The 22,725-nt window shown below is 39.8% G+C and overlaps 1 protein-coding gene across 1 annotated transcript in view; it reads left to right on the top strand.

The window, feature by feature from the left end:
• The window catches only part of LOC142139361 (LRP2-binding protein-like), a 40,204-nt gene extending 18,066 nt beyond the window's left edge, over positions 1-22,138 (top strand). The window contains exons 2-9 of the mRNA XM_075196899.1: positions 6,688-6,810; positions 10,662-10,771; positions 11,564-11,677; positions 14,054-14,196; positions 14,269-14,374; positions 15,805-16,028; positions 17,229-17,394; positions 21,969-22,138. Of these exons, the coding sequence (XP_075053000.1) occupies positions 6,696-6,810; positions 10,662-10,771; positions 11,564-11,677; positions 14,054-14,196; positions 14,269-14,374; positions 15,805-16,028; positions 17,229-17,394; positions 21,969-22,034 (1,044 nt within the window). The 5' untranslated portion in view covers positions 6,688-6,695 and the 3' untranslated portion in view covers positions 22,035-22,138. The remainder of the gene's footprint in view (positions 1-6,687; positions 6,811-10,661; positions 10,772-11,563; positions 11,678-14,053; positions 14,197-14,268; positions 14,375-15,804; positions 16,029-17,228; positions 17,395-21,968) is intronic.
• Positions 22,139-22,725: the final 587 nt, after the last annotated feature.

The following is a 22,725-nucleotide window of genomic DNA, read 5'->3' on the forward strand; positions in this document are numbered from 1 at the left end:
AGCTCTTCAGACAACTTATCTGCCAGTTTTATTAAGCAGAAAAATAAAAGAAAACTTGAAAACACACAGCTTGCGTGTCCAGCACTCACTAAACATATGTCATTCCTGACTAACATATTTAAACACAACATAAGCATCAGCATGGTTAGCAGGCAGACATCAGGCTTGTTCTCACAGACACTCTGCTTCCCCTGTCCTCAGACAGTGAGAGAATGTATATCCAGCCTGACCGCTTTTTAAACACCCTTCCACAGGTCCAGCGCAAATCAGCCTACTACCCATAATGGGCCTGATGAATGGAGCCTGCCCTCTCTCTCCATTCAGGAGACCCTTACCATATTTTCCTACAGATGGGAAACATGATTTGGAAGCTTTTCCCATTCACAAAAATTCAAAATCTCCCTGGTGTTTTAATATACTGACACAAATATTGGTTTTCACAAAGTTTGCTGCTTCAGTGTTTCTTTTTGTCAGATGTTGCTATGGTATACTGAAGTAAAATTACAAACACTTCATAAGTGTCAAAGGCTTTTATTGACAATTACATTAACTTTATGCAAGGAGTCAATATTGCAGTGTTGAGCCTTCTTTTGGAAGACCTCTGCAACTCGCCCTGGCATGCTGTCAATCAACTTCTGGGCCACATACTGACTGATGGCCGCCCATTCTTGCCTAAACAATGCTTGGAGTTTGTGGGTTTTTGTTTTGTCCTCCCGCCTCTTGAGGATTGACCACAAGTTCTCAATGGGATAAAGGTCTGGGGAGTTTGGCCATGGACCCAAAATTTCGATGTTTTGATCCCCTGCTTTATTAGTTACAAGTTCCTATCTATATAGCAAAAATCACATATTACAGAAAACTACGCCCCAAAAGGTTTTAACCACTCATGTTCCCTTCACACAGATGTTAGTATATTCTCTCATTATCCACACTAGAACTCCCCAGGGGGGGCTGGCTTATCTCCTGTCTGGTATGTCCAAGGTTATAAGCATAGCGTTGCAAATAATGAATTACTCCTACAAAACAGGTGCATCTAATTGTATTTAAGCTATAACAGAACAAAATAACTATAAGGCAACAAGATGGCGTCAGCTTAGCAAAATCACATTTCTCACCTTATGGAAAGATGCGTCATCATGTTGGAAAAGGCATTGTTCATCACCAAACTGTTCTTGGATGGTTGGGAGAAGTTGCTCTTTGAGAATGTTTTGGCACCATTCTTTAGTCATGGCTGTGTTCTTAGGAAAAATTGTGAGGAATCGAACTCATGATCCTAGTTCTGTGAGACAGAAGTGTTAACCACTAAATCACTGTGCTGCCCTGAAAGTGGTGCAGAGAGGCCAGGCTAGAGTCTGATGGTGGAGGATGATGGCAGGTGCTGTACAGAAGCAAGAGATGTCATAATTAAGGAGAAATATGTTGTGGGAGCCAGTGGCAGCATGGAGGTGAAGTGTGGAAGATGAGGTGTCTGAAGGCAGGAGGGAAGGGGAGGCACTGAAAATCAGGGGTCAGGGGAGGGACCAGCCAGCAGGTAGAGCTATAGTACATGGGTATTGGGGCTCCACCCCCTTCTACAGAAACAAGGAAGAGGAGTAAAGTTTCTCATTCCAACAGGCCAGAACCAAGAAATAGAAATTCATGTAGGAATATTGAGTGCAATGGGCTAGTGCCTTATTCTGTGCAAGTTGATGGCTCCTGTCCCACAACCAGTGGTCCCTGACCTTCGTAGCACAGACACCTTGGGCTCCAAACACCACCTTCTGACACCAAGGTAACCCGCCCCTTCAGAGGGTGATGTCTTCCCCTTACTAAGGCAGAAATTACACTTGATTTTAGACAAAATCTTAGTCAATCTAAGCAGCTGACACATAAGTTGCGCAATAAAAATTGTGGTTGCTGGTTGGGAAAGTGCATGTCACTACGGTAAGGCAGCAACATTAGCAGTAGTTAATAAATCAGGTCATGGTTAAATCCAAACGTATAAATACAATCATGAACAAAAGTATTGGTTTTCACAAAGTTTGGTGCTTCAGTTTTTTTTTTATACTTTTTTGTCAGATGTTGCTATGGTATACTGAAGTAAAATTACAAGCATTTCATAAGTGTCAAAGGCTTTTATTTGCATAAACTTAATTTAATTGTCAAGAGTCAATATTTGCAGTGTTGACCCTTCATTTTGAAGACCTCTGCAATTCACCCTGGCATGCTGTCAATCAACTTCTGGGCCACATACTGACTGATGGCCGCCCATTCTTGCCTAATCAATGCTTGGAGTTTGTCAGAATTTGTGGTTTTCTGTTTGGCCACCCACCTCTTGAGGATTGACCACAAGTTCTCAATGGTATTAAGGTCTGGGGAGTTTCCTGGCCATGGACCCAAAATTACGATATTTGATCCCTGAGCCATTTAATTATCAATTTTGCCTTATGGCAAGGTGCTTCATTATGCTGGAAAACGGCATTGTTCATCACCAAATTGTTCTTGGATGATTGGGAGAAGTTGCTCTTGGAGGATGTTTTGGTAACATTCTTTAGTCATGGCTGTGTTCTTAGGCAAAATTGTGAGCCCACTCCATTGCCTGTGAAGCAACCCCACACATGAATGGTCTCAGGATGCTTTACTGTTGTCATGACACAGGACTGGTAGAGCATTGTAAATGCACTGATAGTTAAGAATCATTTCCAAGAACAAGATAATTACCCCTATCTCCCACCATTGCGCTGGTGCAAATAGAAACAATGTAAAGGGGGCATCTTCACAATAAGTTGGGGCTGTGGTCAAGCCACAAGGGTGTATGCCACATTTTCTGGGGGGAATGCCTAGCGATTCTAAAGTACAAAGCTAACCCCAAGTCCCTCACCTAAATGAACCATGGCATTGCTGCAGGTAGCAGTGTCAGTTTCCATGGCACCAATTAACCTTGATGATCAAGACATACCTCACAAAACTCCCAGCAAAGGGAAATGACTGCTGAGAATTCCCCTCCAATCAGGATTGTCCCTCCTAAATTGGTATAATAATGTTTAAAACACACTTGTAAATGTATCCAAACGTGAACACAATAAAACAAACATTTTTACACATTTTATTACAACCACCAGTGAGTAGGCAGGCTTAGTATGCACTTTGTGATGTAAAATCATACTACTATAAACTATATCGCTCTGCTACTTTAACCCATCATCTTCATGGCCATACAGGAATGTTGTTGTACCGTCCCCCCCTGTACAGGGTTAGGTGGTCTTGTGAGCGCACTGAGGGCGGGTGACCCATATGTACAGTCTTAGTGAGCGGTGATGTCACCCACAGTACGGTTACTGGAGACACATAACCCAGTGACCAGCAGCATCTCGGGAGCATCATCCCCGGTTACTGGACAATCCATTATTATGTCACACAACTTGTGTGACACAAGAGAACGCCACAAAGGGTTGCTAGGGAACGGTCAAATAAATAGCGCCCATGTGACACAGCTCGACCTATTGCCTGGCAGACACGCGTGGGTGAGAGACCTGAGAAGTTCTGCAGCAGTTAGATACTTTATATTGAGAAGTTGTATTGGTTGTATGTCGTGAAGGAAGATGGTGTGTATAATATTATAGTGTATTTGCCAGATATGGAGACATTGTAGCTTTTCAGCTGGAGTGGAACTACAAGTCCATGCAAGTCCTGTTAGCCTGAGGACAATATGATTTGCAGTTCCTTTATATCTGGAGAGCCACGTGACGTTAATCTCTAACTAGACCAATTAGTTCCAACTTTGTGTGTGCAGGTCAGAGAGGGGGAATTACATTTTAAATTTGTCCAGCTGGGATTAAATGGTATAATTTTAGAGCAGTCACCTGAGTCCCAGAGACAATTACAGTTAATAATAATAATAATAATAATATTTATTATTATTATTATTATTATTATTATTATTATTATTATACTAATATTTTATAATGTAAGTTTTGGCCTGACTTTCCATCTGGTGATATAAAGCTGGAGCACAGTTTTAGGCAATACTTATCAAATAGGGCAAACACTGAGTTAAAGGTTTTCCGCGTAAGTAACACATTATATATTTGTCTGCATTGGTTCAGGTTTAGTGCAGGTACAACAGAGAAGGAATTAATGTTTATCACATCTTGCTAATTGTTGTTTCTGAAAGTCATAATGAATTGTTACAACCAAACTCATTTTACAAGCTTATAGAGGTTGGTGACAACTACATCATCATCATCATCATCATTTATTTATATAGTGTGGCTCTGTGCAGGCAATATAGCAGGAATATACACCAATCAGCTGCAGCATTAAAATCACTGACAAGTGAAGTGAATAACATTGATTATCTCGTTAAAATGTCACCTGTCTAGGGGTGGGATATATTAGGCAGCAAGTGAACAGTCAGTTTTTGAAGTTGATGTGTTGGAAGCAGGAAAAATGGTCAAGCGTATGGATCTGACAAGGGCCAAATTGTGATGGCTAGACGACTGGGTTGGAGCATCTCCAAAACGGCAGATCTTGGGGGTGTTCCCAGTGTGCAGTGGTTAGTACCTACCAAAAGTGGTGCACAGAAGGACAACTGGCGACAGGGTCATTGGCACCCAAGGCTCAGTGATGCACGTTGGGAGTGCAGGTTAGTCTTTCTGGTCCAATCTCACAGAAGGACAACTGGCGACAGGGTCATGGGCACCCAAGGTTCAGTGATGCACGTTGGGAGTGCAGGCTAGTCTTTCTGGTCCAATCTCACAGAAGGACAACTGTAGCACAAATTATTGAACAAGTTAATGCTGGCTATGATAGTAAGGTGTCATTACACACAGCCCATCACAGCTTGCCTACAGTGGGCATGTGAGCACCAGAACTGGACCATGGAGCAATGGAAGAAGGTGTCCTGGTCTGATGAATCACATTTTTCTTTACATCCTGTGGACGGCTGTTTGCGTGTGCTTTGTTTACCTGGAGAAGAGATGGCACCAGGATGCACTATGGGAAGAGTGCAAACCACCGGAGGCAGTGTGATGCTCTGGGCAATGTTCTGCTGGGGAAACTATGGTGCTGCCATTTATGTGGATGTTACTTTGACACATAGCACCTAACTAAACATTGTTACAGACCAAGTACACCTCTTCATGGCAACAGTATTCCCTGATGACAATGGCCTCTTTCAGCAGGATAATGTACCCTGCCACACTGCGAACATTGTTCATGAATGTGTTGAAGAACATGATAAAGAGTTATCTTCAGACAGGTGATTTTAATGTTGTGTCTGTTCGGTGTATATCACTCTCCATTTGGTGGATAGGGATGGATCTGGTTTTGTAACCTGTTATTCTCTTTCTAATGTAAGTTGTTTGTAATTTCTTTGTATTGTCACTGGTGTATGGGCAAAATACAGGATATTTAAAGTAAACACGTGGAATAGCTTCCTGTCACCCTGTAGGATACAGTTTATATAAACTGTTTATGTTCATTTTCTTTGTGCGTTGTCTTTCAACCTTCCAGAGCAGAGGGTGTTGGGTACGATATGGCAACAGTGAAGATGTCGATAGTTATACTGTTGACACCAATATGGTAATGGTGTAAATGTCCCCATATTCATTCTGCTCCCTCAGCCCAGGACGAAGGTGCTCCAGCTGGCATGTGTGGTGCCCTTCAACCCCGACACTCACGCTCAGCCATTCTTAGTTACTACAGACGAGTAAACTAGACACCTCAGCACTCTTCTAGTTGCGCTCAGTCATAAGTTTCTGTCTCTAAGCCTAACTCTAAGCTCCATCAGGCCACTAGTCTAGGTCCTGACACCTCCACTTGCTGTCACCGAGTACCACTGCTCCTTTCCCTTCTGTGACCTGGATCACCAAATACTGCTTGTAACTTCAAAGGCATTGGGGAGAAGAAGTGCCAGTATGTCATACCCTCACATACTGCCACTATCCCTGTAAATACTCATCTGCACATTTATTATACAAAAGGTGTAAATGAAAAGTCTCTCTTTGTATTTAAAGTCACGTTTTTGTATTGATGGATAAATGATTTGTGTATGTAATGTAATATGTTCTTATTTATAAGTGTTTCAGTGATGCAGGATTTTTGCTTCTTGCTATGTTTTTTAGCTACTCTTAGCACTTTAGAACAAATTAATACTAAATGATTGAGCAACACCATTTTCTTTTTGTAGTTTGAACAAAAACCTTTTATTTTTTATTATTTTTCAGAGGGAAAGGAACAGATAATAAATCATTGTACATAAACAAATACAAACAATACCGCAAAATAAATAACAATGAAAAAGAGAATTGTGTGTATATAGATATAGATATATATGTAATATATATAGATATAGATATATATGTAATAAATATAGATATATATTATATATAATTTCCAATACCGGAATATGGGATGCTAGGTTGGAGAAGGGAAGGGAGGGGAGGAGAAAGTGAGAAATGTTGTCAGTAATATTATATAACAAACCATCTATTTATTAAACTACGAAACATTAACGGGAAGCGTAAATAAAGGACAGAGCATAGGAGCAGCATACTGTTGATAAAGAAGGTCTCTCTCCCTCCCCAAGGAAAACCATATTTAGAGAGTCCCAAGCATTCTGGGTAAACGTTCCTATAGCTATAATTGGATTTTGGAGGGAAAATGGTGATTTAGTTGATTGCACATTTTATTGTTTGTTTCTCACAGTGTGGAGAATGAAGAAACTGAGCTCTGAGTCTCTGTCCAAGAGACGAGAAGGAGGCATCTTGTATAGTGTCAGCCAGATGCCTGGTTTCCCTCTGGAGAAGGTGGAAGGTGAAATATCTTCAGGTAAAACAAGTGTTGTACTAGAAGGTGAATTGTAGTGTCTTACCTCAGCAAAACATAAATAACAGGAAGCTGCCATACTTGTGCTAAAGTCTGTCCCACATCCCAAAACGTGTCAGTTCAGGGCATATCATTAATCACTTACTGTCTTTAATTATAAGAGCAGAACTGAGACTGAGATTAGACAGTTGATTTGATTTAACTCTTTATGTATCATCAGTTTCCTGCCGGCTGCATTACCTTCTGGCTGTGTTTTGGTCCACATTACCTTCACATCACTCTGAGGAGGATTATATTTATTATATTTGTTACGAGCCTAAACTTTCATCCCTTTCAAGTATGCTGACCTGATATTTACAGGGATCTCAGATGATGCAAAATGAATGCAAATATACATATATTTCTAACATTCATAGATGGTTTATGTTTTATACCTATTATTAAATAGGAACAACATAAAAATGTGGTTAAGAATAATAGCTATATAAACAGGAATAAATGCTCAGAAAACCATACATAACCAGATTACGGTGCTACAACTATCAGCTGTAATAAAACCTATAAACTTGCATTAGACAGATAAAAGCTAACTGTTGATTGGCAGCTGGGGATCAGTGCAAATTCTGCATCTAAATGAAATATTAGGGGCATATTCAATTACGATCCCGATCCGCGGGATCGCGCCAGAACGGCCGCGAATCTAATCCGCGGTACCGCATTAACGTGGATTTTCGTTCACAGCCCATAGGGCTCCGTACGAAAATCTGCATTAATGCGGTACCGTATTAACGGCCGTACTGCGCATTTTCCGCGGTAACGCGCGTTACCGCGGATCAGATCTTAATTGAATATGCCCCAGAGTGTTCTAAACGTCGTGTTTAGCAGAAGGTGCGTTGTCCAGTATGTATGTCCTATAAAGCCCTGGGAGAGAGAATAAAAATATCACTAAACACTACATGAAAATGCAAAATGCCGGTAGCATAGACATAGGAGATAGCCACGTTTTTATCTGTGTGGAGTACACCCTTGAATCCAAATGATGGTAAATAAGACCTGACACAATGTTACAAAGATAGTCTGGAATTTTTCAGTTTACTTGTGTCTGTGTGTAGACCTCATGGGAAAAAAAATTACTAGACATGAACAGTAGGTTAACATGAAATATACAATAAAATCTGGTGTTGCTGCACCGGAAAGACTCCCTCCCCCCTCTTATAGGAAAATAGGGTGGTCAGCCACAATTCTCAATTCATACCATGATGTTGAAAAGAAACATCAATAAATCTGTGTCTTAATATCAGGTTGAAGTGAGTGAAAGTAGCTCTCCCACATTTCAAAAAACATCTTGGGATATATTTACTAAACTGCGGGTTTGAAAAAGTGGAGATGTTGCCTATAGTAACCAATCAGATTCTAGTTATTTATTTAGTACATTCTACAAAATGACAGCTAGAATCTGATTGGTTGCTATAGGCAACATCTGCACTTTTCAAACCCGCAGTTTAGTTAATATACCCCCTTGACTTTGTGAGCGAAGCCTTCAACCAATCCATTTTAAATATGTAAAATAATTTATCCTTAAAAAGGCTAAATGGAGGGACTCCTGGTTGTGACAACAACTGTTAGATGTTCTTTAACTGCCGCACTAAGAGCCAGAAGGAGTCTTCTGCCACTACTCAATACTTTTTGACGCTGAGCAAGAATACCCAGGATAGCGCAGGCCGGCGTGAATGGAAGGTAGTTCAATAGTTTGTCCAAAGCAAAGGTTCTGACTTGGAGCCAAAAAACTTGCACTAGCAGATAACTCCAAAGACAGTGAAATATATCTGCCTCTCTCCCCTGACATCTCGGACAATGATGAGAAGAGGCGGAGACCATTAAAAAGCTACAATGTGAGGGTAAATAGGATCTAAGTTCAGTGTATATACTTGTTGGAATCAGGCAGCTAGAATTATACAGATTTTTTTAGAAGAATTTCCACTGTTAAGTCAGGAAATGATTGTAGCTACTATGCGAGACCCGCTGTAGTGGTGGAATAATCCATTTGGTCTCTGATAAAGTGATAGTGGGAGGTGATGGCTTTGGGACAAGAGTGGATTTCGGGGATTCTGCCCGTCGTGATCAGAGAAGTCTCTGATTATGCTGCTAATATAACGTTGCACTTGAAAATACGCAAAAGAGAAGGTACTGAGGAAATGTAATTTCGCTATAGCTTGTGTCTGCTTCCATATTATAACACACTGTGAAATGTAACAAGAAAGCGTCAAAACAGTATTGAGAATAAAAATGGGTTGCAGGCATTAATCAGGCTTCTCAGAGGTATGAACCTTGTTAATGCCTCTAAAGAAGTACCATTAAGGAAGTGCTGTCTGTCAAAGGTATTTTGGATGAAGCCAATATATTAACATGAAATATATATGTATTTTATTTATATTGTAATTTTATCATTTTATTTGATTGATTTGGTCTTTTTGCTGCAATTATATTTGTGATGTGAGCATCAGATGGAAGAGTCAATTCTAAGAACAGATATTTTTAATTTACTGCTGTTGAACAAAGACATTCCTCAATTCTTAAAACCCCCATCGCAGACTGGGGACCTCAGTGGACTGTAGAACGCCTATATACTACCTCATCCAATTGTAATATGGCATTTGATTTGTAATGCAACTTACTTTGTTCACTGTTCATAAAAGTAACTGTTTTGTCACTGATGGGCAGAGTTTCAGACTTGAAATTTGATGATCATATCATCACAGAGCTAGCATTTATTTTGTTAATAAACCTTTTTTACTTTTATCTTAAAGTTCCTTTACTGCAGAAATTCAGTTATTGCTTTTTCATGTCTCAGGTTCAAATCTACTTGGGCCTCCAGCTGACTTGCTTACACATTCTCATTCTTTATACTTTTTTGCTGCCAGCGTTTATAAAGATACCGTTTCAGTATGAGAATGGAGTGAGTGCGTTTATTTTGGTGTTACATTTCACATAGCCTCTAAGGGACAGCACGGAGAAGCTACAGCAGCATCCTGCTCTACAATCCAGAGGTCATCTATCAGTGGAGCCGAGGATTAGCTCACCATGCCAGAGGCACTGGAAGGAGATATAGTTTATAGAGGACTTGTGCTGCCTTACATTCTATGCATTTTAAGGTCGCCAAGTCAAAAACTGTCCTCTATGTTAGAAGTCAGACTGTGGAGAGAGCTTGATAATGGAGAATTGGTTGAAAATTTGGTATGCTACTCTCAGGAGCTCGCTTAATGTTTCACATGTAGAAGATGGCAATAAGGTTCTGCTATGGTTCCCTGGTATAGAATTATCCCTTCTGGTTGGTGAATGTGGTCAGGAGGGCACCAAGTACCATATTTACAGGAGTTTTCCTATAGTCTGTACATTTTGGATGCACATTTACTATATGATAGATTTGATTACTCCGCTGAAACTTCCTAAGTGTCCATCAGAGACGTTACTAAATAAAGCTATAGCATAGGTGCCTAAATATACTCATTCTAAACTTATTTCAGATTTCCTCCAGCCAGGCTATTGCTAAAATGGGGGAAATTCGAAATGATTAATATTAATCTTGCTTAGACTATGAAAACATTAAAAAAACAAAACTATATATATTATATATGTATACATCTTAGTTAATGTTTGGAATAGTTATTGTTTGATTTTCCCACCTAATATGGAGTAATGAGTAATTATTGCTCTGACTTTAATATTGTAATATAATCTACGACCTTTTTCTCACTTGCTAAAGTCTGTACATAATCTTCTTGTTGTAAACTTTACAAACACTTATTGGAACAGGAAATAGAACTCACACATGTTTGTATCCATTGTTCTGTCAGGTAATCGACGTGCTGAATTACTAGAATTAGCAGAATGTTATTTAAAAGGAAGAATTAAGGAAGGGGCCAATATGCCAGCTTTCCTTCTTGGGCAACTCTACTTTGAAGAGGTAAGACATTTCCATTATGTGGAAGGAATATCAGTAATGAATGAAATACTAATCAGATAGGTATCAAAGTATCTAACTAGCCATATACATTTTTTTTTTATATTTATCCTGATTCAAAAGTAAACTCTAATTTTATAAGTGTTGTTTGCAAAAATGAGGAATGTTATTTAAAACCCTGATATAGGCTTGTTGTGGCCACTTGCCCAAGTTGGAGCCTGCATTTAGTGATCGTTCACACCTACCCACTGTTAATGTGTTTTTCTCCCATTAACGGACACCTGAGAACCGCATTAAAAATAGGATGAATGTTTTTTTTTACCACCGTTGCAGGTGTATTTTAAATTTTAGAAGGTGCATTGACCTATTTCTCATTCATTAACGAGATTGGTAAAAGCACAACATCTGAGAAACGCGTGGCGAATGTATCACAAAGCCATGTATAAATCACACGTTAGTTTTATTCGTTTTACCCATTTCCCCAGCGCATGTGTGTGAATGACCTCTTATTGTTGCATCTCCTTCAGAAAGCTTCACTGCAGATGAGATTAGGTTATACTTCCCTAACTATTTTCTTCTGGTTTCTTTCTATTCATTTCATCATTTCTATAGTTCCCCCTTTTCTCTTTCATCATGAGAAATTTGCATTGCTTTCTTAAGTTGTAATATATTTTACTCTGTTTTGGCTTCTTATTACAAAAAAATGACATTTGGAGTTGAAGTATTTTCCGGTCCAGAGATAGACACAATGAGCAGCGTCTTCTCATTCTGCTTCTCTACTTTGGTGTCTTGTAGGGATGGTATGAAGATGCTTTATTGCAGTTTGAGAAGATTAAAGCTGAGGATTATCAGGCTCTATATCAGGCTGGAGTGATGCACTATGATGGTCTAGGAACTCCTGAAGATCAAGTACATATCAACAGAAGTCCAAATCAGTTTGAAATATTTCAGTAATATAAAAAGTTACTTCCAGTTTCTGTGGGTTTTTTAGTTGAATATTGTAATCTATAAATTAAAACATAAATATATAGATATATCGGTTTCTGGTCCGATGTTCGAAATTGAACTATTCCTTTTGGTGATGATCATTAGGGTCCAGTTACAAAGTAGAACCGCAATAGCAATGACATTTGTTTGTACCCATTTACACAGGTAAGTGTGTGGATTAATGCATTAAGATAGCATGTGGGGTGCAATCAGGGTGTTACTTGCTGGAAGCAGACTATGTATTGACCCATACACAAAATGTACCTCAATGTATAGCCTGCTTTAAATGTGAGTTATACAGATGTCAAAAGTGAATTTCACTAGTCATATACGCCATTTCTTTAATGCTCCTAACATTAGGAATATATTTACTGTCATAATATTTAGAAAAGTTGTTTTGTTATTGAGCTTTACTTAGCACCTATTGGGACATTTTTTATTTTTTTTCAATTATTATAATGAACAACAAAGGCTTCTGGCATTTTGGATTTGGGTAAATATACCATTGTTGGCTCAACAATATGATATGAGGTGTCTGTGACATCTTGTGATTATTTATTGCTAAACAAATATACCAACTTACTGCAATAAATCATATACACTGAAGGGGAAAAAGTTATATTGAGATTTTGGTTTAAAGTTAGGACAGCACGGTGGCTTAGTGGTTAGCACTTCTGCCTCACAGCGCTGGGTTCATGAGTTCAATTCCCGATCTGTGTGGAGTTTGTATGTTCTCCCCGTTTTTGCGTGGGTTTCTTCCCACACTCCAAAAACATACTAGTAGGTTAATTGGCTGCTATTAAATTGACCCTAGTCTCTTTCTCTGTCTGTGTGTATGTTAGGGAATTTAGACTGTAAGCTCCAATGGGGCAGAGACTGATGTGAGTGAGTTCTCTATACAGCGTTGCGGAATTAGTGGCGCTATTTAAATAGATGATGATGAAAGTGACCAATTCATGTGAAAAGTATAACGCATTTCTAAAAAGAAATAAGACAATGTTCTCTAAATTAACCGACATGTTTTTGCCGCTTTTGTAGAAAATGTTGTTATGGGGCCTACAAATGTCTAATTACGCCCCTCTTTCTCTGCATCCTATAGACATGTCCACATAATCTGTTGATCACAGTTGTTAGGTTATTTTTGCAGTGATGTTTGTGGATAGTGATCATGTACGTGAATAGATCTCACTACTACGTATTTATAAAACTTATCCTTTCAGTTTCTTTTGTCTCTCATAAGTGTATTGTAATTCACAGATCAGTAGTAATTACACCTTTCCGTTTACAATAATGGCTCTGTCGTACATGTAGAATAGAACATGCTGCAGCGCTAAGATTCTAGAACACAGCGGGGAAAGTGACACCACTAACAACTATTTGTCCTATTTCTATTGCACCTTACATATACATTAAAGAACCACATTAATTAGGGCTCATTAACATCAATATATTTTTAAACATTTCTCGAACTGCACACAAAAAATGTAATAGAAAATAAATGTAATTGCCAAAAACATTAAAATGTGCATCAGGAAATAGAATGACAACAGGCAAGTACAAGTCCCTTTTGCCAACAGATACGTCTGGTCCTGGGTTCCCGCTATTATAATACAATTGTAAATGTAATAGTTAATGTATTGACAACATAGTTATGAAATAACTTCTCAGTGACAAACTATGGTTTCATTCTAATAATCAGGGGCTGGGGGACACCCCCAGGGGCCAGTCCCATAGTTGGCTACCATGGGCTGGGTCACAGGGCTACATCATCATCATCACCATTTATTTATATAGCGCCACTAATTCTGCAGCGCTGTTCAGAGAACTCACTCACATCAGTCCGTGCCCCATTGGGGCTTACAGTCTAAATTCCTTAACACACGGGGCTACATTTTTTTTCCTTTAAAATGTTCCTAATAGGCTGCTGAGCCGAGTCTTGACCCCCGGGCTAAAATTTTCCAGCCAGTCCCTGCTCGTAAAATTAAACAAGGATCATACAAATTATATTTTGATATCTACCATTTGAAGCCGCTTTCCCAAACTAACTAACACTTAAACACTGCCATCTACTGGAGATACATGGTATCAACCAGAAAATAACCATCTGCTCCAAAGACATTAAAGAGATCTGTTGATTTACACTTACACCAACATAACAGACGGTTGCATTACAAGCTAATAACTTTGATGTATGTTATGTATATTTACACATGTATGTTACACAGTCACCTGAGTAACGTGAAGAATGAAAACATATGACTATTATAGTAACTCTATTCTCCATTTGTCTGTGATCAGAAGAGAGGAGTGGAGTACATGAAAAGAATCGTCAGCTCCAGCAGCTCTCGTGCTGCACACATGAAATACGCAGCTGCCTACAATCTAGGACGAGCCTGTTTTGAAGGCTATGGGATGGCTCGCTCTGACGAAGAAGCAGAGAGGTCATTATTTTTTTCTGAGAAGCTTAGAGAACAACCAGGTCATGTTATTCATATACTTTCTTTTCACTCTAGGTGGTGGCTTATTGCTGCTGATGATGGAAACCCCAAAGCCAGTGTGAAGGCCCAGAGTGTGCTGGGAATGTTCTATTCACAAGCTCCAAACACCAATCTGAAAAAGGTGATTTGCGTTATGTCATCACACTATCACTAGCAAAAAAGTGCTGAGTGCTTCTACTTATCTACCTCGCTTCCAACATGACCTACTTCACTGCAAGGCAATAGCCTGGTCCTATGATTACTTTCTGCTCACGTTATTGCAGCTGGAAGAAAAGTGTGAAATTCAGGAGCAGAAAAAGTTATCTGTGGGGGAAAGGGGGTCATATTAGAAGTTGTATGTTGATGGTGCATGTAGTTTGCTTGCAGAGCTCACTGTTCATGAACGTTTATATACTGTTTTCTTTTTCTCATAATACCTTTTATCTTCTTCGAGAGCTCTTTTTATTGAGATGTGATAAACAGGTTACAATAGATTAATTTAGGGGCATGGCATAGGGCACCGTTGGGGGTGAAGTATGATGTCATAGGGGGCAGAGAGGACAAAAAATATGGCAGAGACCAGGTAAAGAGATGGATACAACCCATGAGTTTGCTCGTAGCCTTCACAGACTCGCACAAAACTATGTCCATCCCGTTGTGGTATTCACAGCTAGTAATAACATAATCTCAGCACCCCCACATCAGTCATCCCGACATGCCCCCAGATAACCCTCACTTGCTCCAAAATGCAACCACGTGCCACTCACACCTCCCCACTGAGGAAGGAGGGAGCACATGTAGTGCAGAATACACTGTACTCTGCTCCCCTCCTGATTGGATGTGCTGCGTGCCCTCCCTGCGTTGTGCTGATGAGGTCACATGATGAAGCTGGCTGCTCCCATTCGCTAATTAAGGCCACCTATTGCCAGGGGCGGGCAGGGGGGCATATGCCCCCAGGATGGCCCTTAGTGGGCTATCTTGGACTGCTTTTTTTTTCCTTTAAAATGTTCTCAATAAGCTGCTGAGTCAAGTCTTGGCCCCCCGGGCTAAAATTTGGCAGCCCTACTCTACCTATTGCCCAACACTGCTTTACACAATGTCTTTCTGAGATTTCTTTCATTCTTAGACTAGACCTATAACATTACAAGCTGGATGGATATCCAGAAGCTACAAGGCCTCCACCGCTTTATATAGAGACGTGTCCAACTTGGGCCACTGCTGCTTTCACCTCTCACAAAACCAATTAGTCTTTAAACCTATTGTATGTGCTTTTCCATATTTACTAGTAGGTTTGTATTTCCCTCTGTGTATTTAAAAAGTGATATGATAAATGTTGTTGAATGTAGAAGCTCCAAATTTGCAGTGAATTATAAACCCACCAGCAGGTGGCGCTACCACTTCTAGAAACACAGATTCCAGGTCCCATAATTAAACTGAAATTCATTAAATAGGACACATTTATGAACTGTGGCATTTTCCTAAACCCATACAAATCTCAGCACCTGTCATGTTTATCTTAATGTTTTATGTCAGCTGCGGCTGGTGAGCACATTGTCATCTGGTCTCTTACAGGCTTTCTTCTGGCATTCAGAAGCCTGTGGCAATGGAAGTTTGGAGTCACAGGGAGCTCTTGGTGTGATGTATCTGTATGGACAGGGAATAAAGAGGAATCTGCCGTCTGCTATGGAGTGTCTGAAGGAAGCGTCAGAGCGTGGAAACGTATATGCACAGGGGCAACTGGTCGGCTTCTACTATCACAGAAAGATGTTCACAAAAGCAGCTGAACTGGCTAAGATGTAAGATCTTGCTGCTGTCAGGGGATGTTTAGTATTATCATATACTGTCTACTTACACGTTTCATAACCACATTTTCTTTTTTTACCAGCAAATATACATAAAAAGCATGACACTGTTGGATAAATTACAACCACATTCTCAACCTTAATTGTGCGATGTGCAGATAGCGTTGAAACAAGAAGCTTAGCTACAGCTGTTCATGCATGGCACTGTAAAATAACATACTTGCTGAGTGCTGCCCCCTGTTGGTAATGTTGTGCATCCCACAATTTGTATTCAAAAATTACCCAAGTGCTGCACACAGAAAAATAGTAAAATACAATTGATATTCACTTATGTACAATATCCCACAACTAAAAACAAAAGCAAATAAGCTGTTATAAATAAGTTACTGAAAATCAGTACAGGTCATTAATAACTAATGAAAATACAGGTGAAAAAGTACCTATATTAGCCCTGTTACATAATATACACAGGCAATTACAGGCGTGTGCTGTGTTTCTCTGAACACAACCTGGTATATTTTTATCTGTTTGGGGACATATTTAAATATACATTTACTGAAGGTTAACGCATCCTGTACAGACAAGGGGCACACATAAAGAACACGTGTATGTATACATGATAAATTCAGGAACCTTTGCTGTGAACACCTGGGTGCACATTGGTGTAAATGCAGGGAAACGTGCACTCCTGCTAGGATATGTAGTAACAGGTAATTATCAGCAAAGGCAGTGAGCAGTCCTTGGGCTGGATTTACTAAACTGCGGGTTTGAAAAAGTGGAGATGTTGCCTACAGCAACCAATCAGATTCTAACTGTCATTTATTTAGTGCACTCCACAAAATGACAGCTAGAATATGATTGGTTGCTATAGGCAACATCTCCACTTTTTCAATCCCGCTGTCTTAATTCAGTGTATAGTTTTCTACATTTTGTTCCTAACAATACTGATCATTTTCCCACGCCCAGTTCCAGAGATCCTCTACTATTGACAGTCCTGGAAATAATGATAATAATATAGAAGTTTATCAGTCTAAGATGCTTATTCTGTGTATTGCTGATATGAAATGTGTTTAGCATTTGATGTTTACACACATTATTTTCTACATGTTGTGTGTGTGTATGGTAGGCAGTCTATTTTTCTATACTTTCACTGTTGGTGTCATCTAAGTTAATTTGACTTTTACTGTTATACAGGGTTGTACAATATGACAACATTTACCTGATAGCAGAGGCTACGGATTGCCTTCCTGCCTACATAGCCAAAGGAATAGCTATGGCCAACTTCTACCTGGCTAGATGCCTCCATCGTGGTTTGGGCATAAAACAAGACATCGCAGCTGCTAAGCCTTACTACACAAAAGTAAGTTGTTACTTGTTTTTCATTATTATGTTTGTCATGGATTTTTTAGAAGGGTTTCCATGCCACACCGCTAGAGTGGCCATGATCATCCTACAAGGGACATGGCTATCACTTTAGCGAATGACAGCCAGCTCTCTAATACTCGCCCATTCAGTTAAGTACATGGTTAATGCTGTGAGCGTCACTGTTAGGTGCACACAGCTACCCCTTCACAAGCAGAGCCGTGTGAAGCAGGACATCCCTCCTGACTCTCCCTGCAGTCAGGACAGTCACCCAAATTAGGCACTGACCCACCTTCGTCCTGCTCGCACTTACCTGTTCTTGCTGCTTCCACTACCTAATACGCAGTAGTGTTTGGGGGGCCCGCGCTTCCCTATACAAAATGTATGGGTGATAATTGGTGCCTAGGGGGAGTGAGATGGAGGGAAGTGGTCCCTAAACCCCAGAATATCATTTTAAAAACAAATTCCCAGGTGCGGGCAAACAGTAGTAATTCATAAATCTGAAATAAATTTGTACAAACCATGTACCTAGTGGTCCACATGCACTCCATTGTATTGGAAAGTAAATTGCAGATATGATACATAAAACTGGATCCATACATAAAATAAAACCAAATACATTTGTAATTAGTGCACTGATAACGTCATATAAACAAAAGGTTCAAGCAATTAGCGCAGTCCGTATATTTACCATAGTGGTATGCCTAAAACCCACAATTATTTTGCTCACTAGAGTTTGTATCCATTTGTGCATGTGGACCACTAGGTACATGGTTTGCACAAATTTATTTCACATTTATGAATTACTACCGTTTGTCTGCTCCTGGGAATTTGTTTTTTCAGTTTCTTTCACTACCTGCTGCTGTCACTTCTAAAGCTCATTTGCTGCTTGTCGGGATCCTGGACTAGTGCCCTCTTTGGATAAAAGAATAGACACAAGAAATATGGGAATTGTAGCATTTATTGATCTCTCTAGGCCCCCCTCCCCTCAACCAGCCATGATATTAAATCAGTAATACCCATATTTAATAATTAGGCCTTCCTACCTGGAACCAGCTCCGACATTATACGATGGCCATTTACATTTACTAAATAGACCTATTTTCCCTAATCAGCCTTATCAAATTAATAGCATTCAGCATTCATAAATAGATCTATTCCCCCAACATGCACTGCCATTCAATTAAAAGTATTCACATTTATTAAATACCCCTATTTCCCTCTCGAACATTACATTAATGGCACTCACATTTAATAAATACAAATATTTCTCCCCTAAAATGCTTTAGCATTAAGTAGCATTCATATTTAGTAATTGAATGTTTCCCCCCATACTGCCCCAAAATTAAATAATTAGTATCTATCATCATTTAATAAATAGTCCTCCTTCTCCCAAACTCAGCCCCACATTCAATTAATAGCCCCCAAGCAGCCCCAGCATAAATTAATCAAATCACACCACCTTTAATGAGTATTACCTTGACCCCACCATTAAATTCAATAGTTCCCACCATCAGATAAAGTGTCCCTATTAATAATATATTCTACTCTGGCTGGATCATGTAGAAATAACTTATTGTAGAAATTTATTTCAGTTAGTGGCGCAGGTGCCAATTTCTAGAATTGCAACTGTACAGATTTTTTTGATACTGTTATTTTTCTGTAATAGAAATGTACTGATTTCGGATACAATAGGCAAATGTTGGAGGAAATTTGTTTTGTAACTTCTGAGACGATTTTGTAACGCGATTTTCAAACTTTTCTAGAGGAAATACCAGTTATGCTAATTAGACCATTTTCATCTGTGAGTGACCAAGCCCTTGAATACACAGCAGGGGGTATCTGTATCCTGTCTTGTTAAAAAGATAGACGAACTCTGAACAATGTAGGCAGCAAGTGAATTGGGAAAAAACAGATGGGTGTAAACTTTAAGTATAAATTGCATTTAAAATTTAAGTTTAGAGAACATATTACATCCTGATACTAATCTTTGTAATATTTCAGACTCTTTGGTGCCTGGGCGGAAAAGGGGGCTGTTTTATTCCCTGCTAAGATAGGAGTCAGAATCCATATAAAAAGAGCACTGTTTGACCATGTTTTGTATCATTACATTTGTAACTTCTGGAGAATCGCTAGCACCTCAAAATAGCGTGTAAAACTCCTTGTCAGGGCTCTTGAGCAATAAAACATCACTGCTTGAAGATTCTGTGACCAACAGATAAGAGCTTACACTCTAATACGTTCCCCTGCCCGTCTGTGTTGAACCCAGCGTCTCTGTGTCAATGCTCTGCCAGCTACCCAGCAGTCTTGATCCATAGTAAGCAGTCAGGAGGTACTATCCAGCCCACAGCAAAGAGGCACTGCAGCAGCTATACCACCTACACCAGAAGTAAGCTCTTCGCTGTGTCTAGTGGTGGCAGCGGAATTCTCTGATGGTGAGAAGAAAACCCAGATAAACTGTGCAGGAAGAGCATCCCTTCTTTCCTCTTCCCCCGTACAGACCGGGTGGTGAAGTATGCCCATCCGGTCACACTACCCATGATGATTAGTAACCTTCCTCACATAAATAGTCCAGACTCCACCCCTATTACTGTAAGAGTCTCCTCCTCCCTCCAACACTTACCTCTGTCTACTGGTGCTGAGTTGGAGAGGCAGAATATTCTGTCTTGTTTCTTGTACAGTGAGAGGGCACGCAGGTCATGTGCGCACCCCATGTGATATGTCAGCGGAGCAGGGGCTAGTAAATAATATGGAGAAGGTAGGAGAGGAAGAGATTTAGATCCGTTCCTCTGCAGATCCCGCCAGATGCAGTGCAGTTGTTGGGGAAACACCAGTCTCTGACGTCACTGAATCCGGAGGTAGCTGCCAACGACGGCAGAGCAGCCGCGAATACCGGCAACAGTTAGATTTCTGTTCCTTAACCATTTTAATATTTATCAAACTAACAGGAGATTTTCCTCTAGGAGATACCTATTCACAATTTTCTCCATCGGTATAGGAGGGATTCAGCCAAGGTGTTATTGATGACAGGGGGCATATGAGAGAGTTAATGAGGGAGATTCTATAGGGAGCAGTCAGATATCTTTGGAGGTGGAATTTAAATACCCCTTTGATAAAGTTTTAAATTGGGGATATTGTGCAGAGGTGACGGGATGGATTACTCCAGTCCTGGCTGAAACGATAAAGCCTTTATGCTTTATCGTTTCAGCCAATGTATCAATCTATAGCAACTCAATTATCCAATCCATTGGTTACATTTTTAGAAATCTCAATTGAAGATTGAATTGCTTCACCTACTGGTATTCCTGGGGTCCAAACCCATCTACATTGAATTGTTGTGGAGCCAAGTTCCTCAGTGACAGTAGGACTTATTATAAGGCAGTTTTTTGTACAAACATACATTTTATTTGTGTTCCCCAAATACAATCAATGTTTTGTCAACTGCAACTTCCTCTTAGTATACAAGAGAGGTGGACAGTCGTGGCTGGAGCAAGTGGGTAATAATCTGTTGGAGGACTTAGAAGGTGTATTGTGATAACGTGTGTGTTTTGATGAGCTTATAAATGGTTCGGATGTACAAAGTGGATGTCAGTTACAGGGTGCAAAACACCTGATGTGCAGTAGATCATCAGTTTTGGTCCAGCTGTCACCATTATTCCCACCAAAGTGCATATGTAGGTGGAGCAAGATGGCGGCATTTTGAGACGTTTCCACAGACCGAGACACAGTATGGAGTTGGCATACTGGTGAACCTATGCAGGGCAAACACAATATTTTATTGTATGGAGTGTGATTGTTGCAATGAGAAAAAAAAAGGAATGGAGATCTGTACTTGTCCTGTACTTTTAGTGGGACACACTGCCCTTTCCAGTCACACTTCAGCATATAAGCACATTACTAGGCCCACTTTGGCCAATGTAATCACACAAAAGTGGCACATTTTTAAAATAAAAAGTTGTGATGTCCCCTCACTGTCATGATTTATTTATGGCATTAATTAGATAAAATCAAGGAGGAAAACAGAACAGTTTAATGAAAGGGGTGTTTCTAAAGTGGCAGGATGCTGGACTTTGATGCAATATTTACACTTTTACACAGTCCCAGCTCTTTACACTTTTCCACCTAGGTGCACTAGTTTGTGGGGGGTGTCTCCCGTCAGCAAACCAATCAGACGCAGTGGTTGAAAACTAAAGCATTCTGCAGTGTGCATTCATCAAGTGCTTTATGTACATGAGGCCTGGTGGGCTGTGATTGAATGTATGATATCAGGGGGTTGGGCCATGCCTTTAGTATACGGATTTGTTCATACATTCATATCTAGGCTCAAGAAAAGATGCAGAATGTACAGATACATTAGTCAAAGAATATCCCACTTATAATCATCCGGGGTCTTGTAAACCAATAATGAAATCATACTCTATACATTGTTTATTACTTATAATTCTCAAAACACGCAAGCAAAAAAAATGATGGATTTTGCACCACACTGGTGTATAGCCCAGTAAGTGTCACACAATATGGAGTATTTCTTCCTCTATGTGTAGTATTACCCTAACTAGTCCTCTCTTTCAGGCTTGCCTCTTGGATCCGGATGTGGCCAGTGATCTGCAATGTGACGTCATTTATGAGAAGATATAGCGGAGCCTTTCCAGGCCTCATTTCAGTGCGTTTACAGCACTTACGAATCAGACTGAATTATATCTCTTGATACGATGTCTAGATGAAAATAAATTATTATTGTATTTATTGAGTAATATTTCCAGCCCATATAACTGTTAGAGAATAAAAGAGCAGTTTCCACGTGACTGATAAAGGTTGGTAATACAGCTGTAGTATGACGATGCCTTTGTACTGGAAGCTGGCCAGGCAAATCATTAGCATATGGCTGTCATTGATTATGCAAGATCTCATAATCTAAAGTCTATCCGATATTAAAATATTGTATCCAATAAGCTGCAGAAGTAATGACTATTACCCCCTATGAAAAACCTGATTTATTCAATTCATCCTAAAAGCTCACAAAACTCCTTAAAAAGCTGAGCTAAAGCATCATACATTACAATGCATGGGCTCTTTGGGTTCCAAATTATTCCTCACAATGAAGCATACTGTGGACAGCAGCTGGTGCTTTACCTTGGTCTGTGTATGTGTCAGAATGTTTTGTTTCGTTACAAAAATGTGAAGGACACTATTGTGCTTGGGGATCGCGCTGCTTGTTTTTACCCTGGAGTGGAGAAAAGGTTGATACTGAAATGTATTTATTTATTTTTCTATGAGTAGACAGGTGGTATTCAGTGCCCAGAAAATCACTGTTTTCAAATCAGCAGTA

The sequence above is a fragment of the Mixophyes fleayi genome, chromosome 1, assembly GCF_038048845.1.
Source record: "Mixophyes fleayi isolate aMixFle1 chromosome 1, aMixFle1.hap1, whole genome shotgun sequence".
Lineage (NCBI taxonomy): Eukaryota > Metazoa > Chordata > Amphibia > Anura > Limnodynastidae > Mixophyes > Mixophyes fleayi.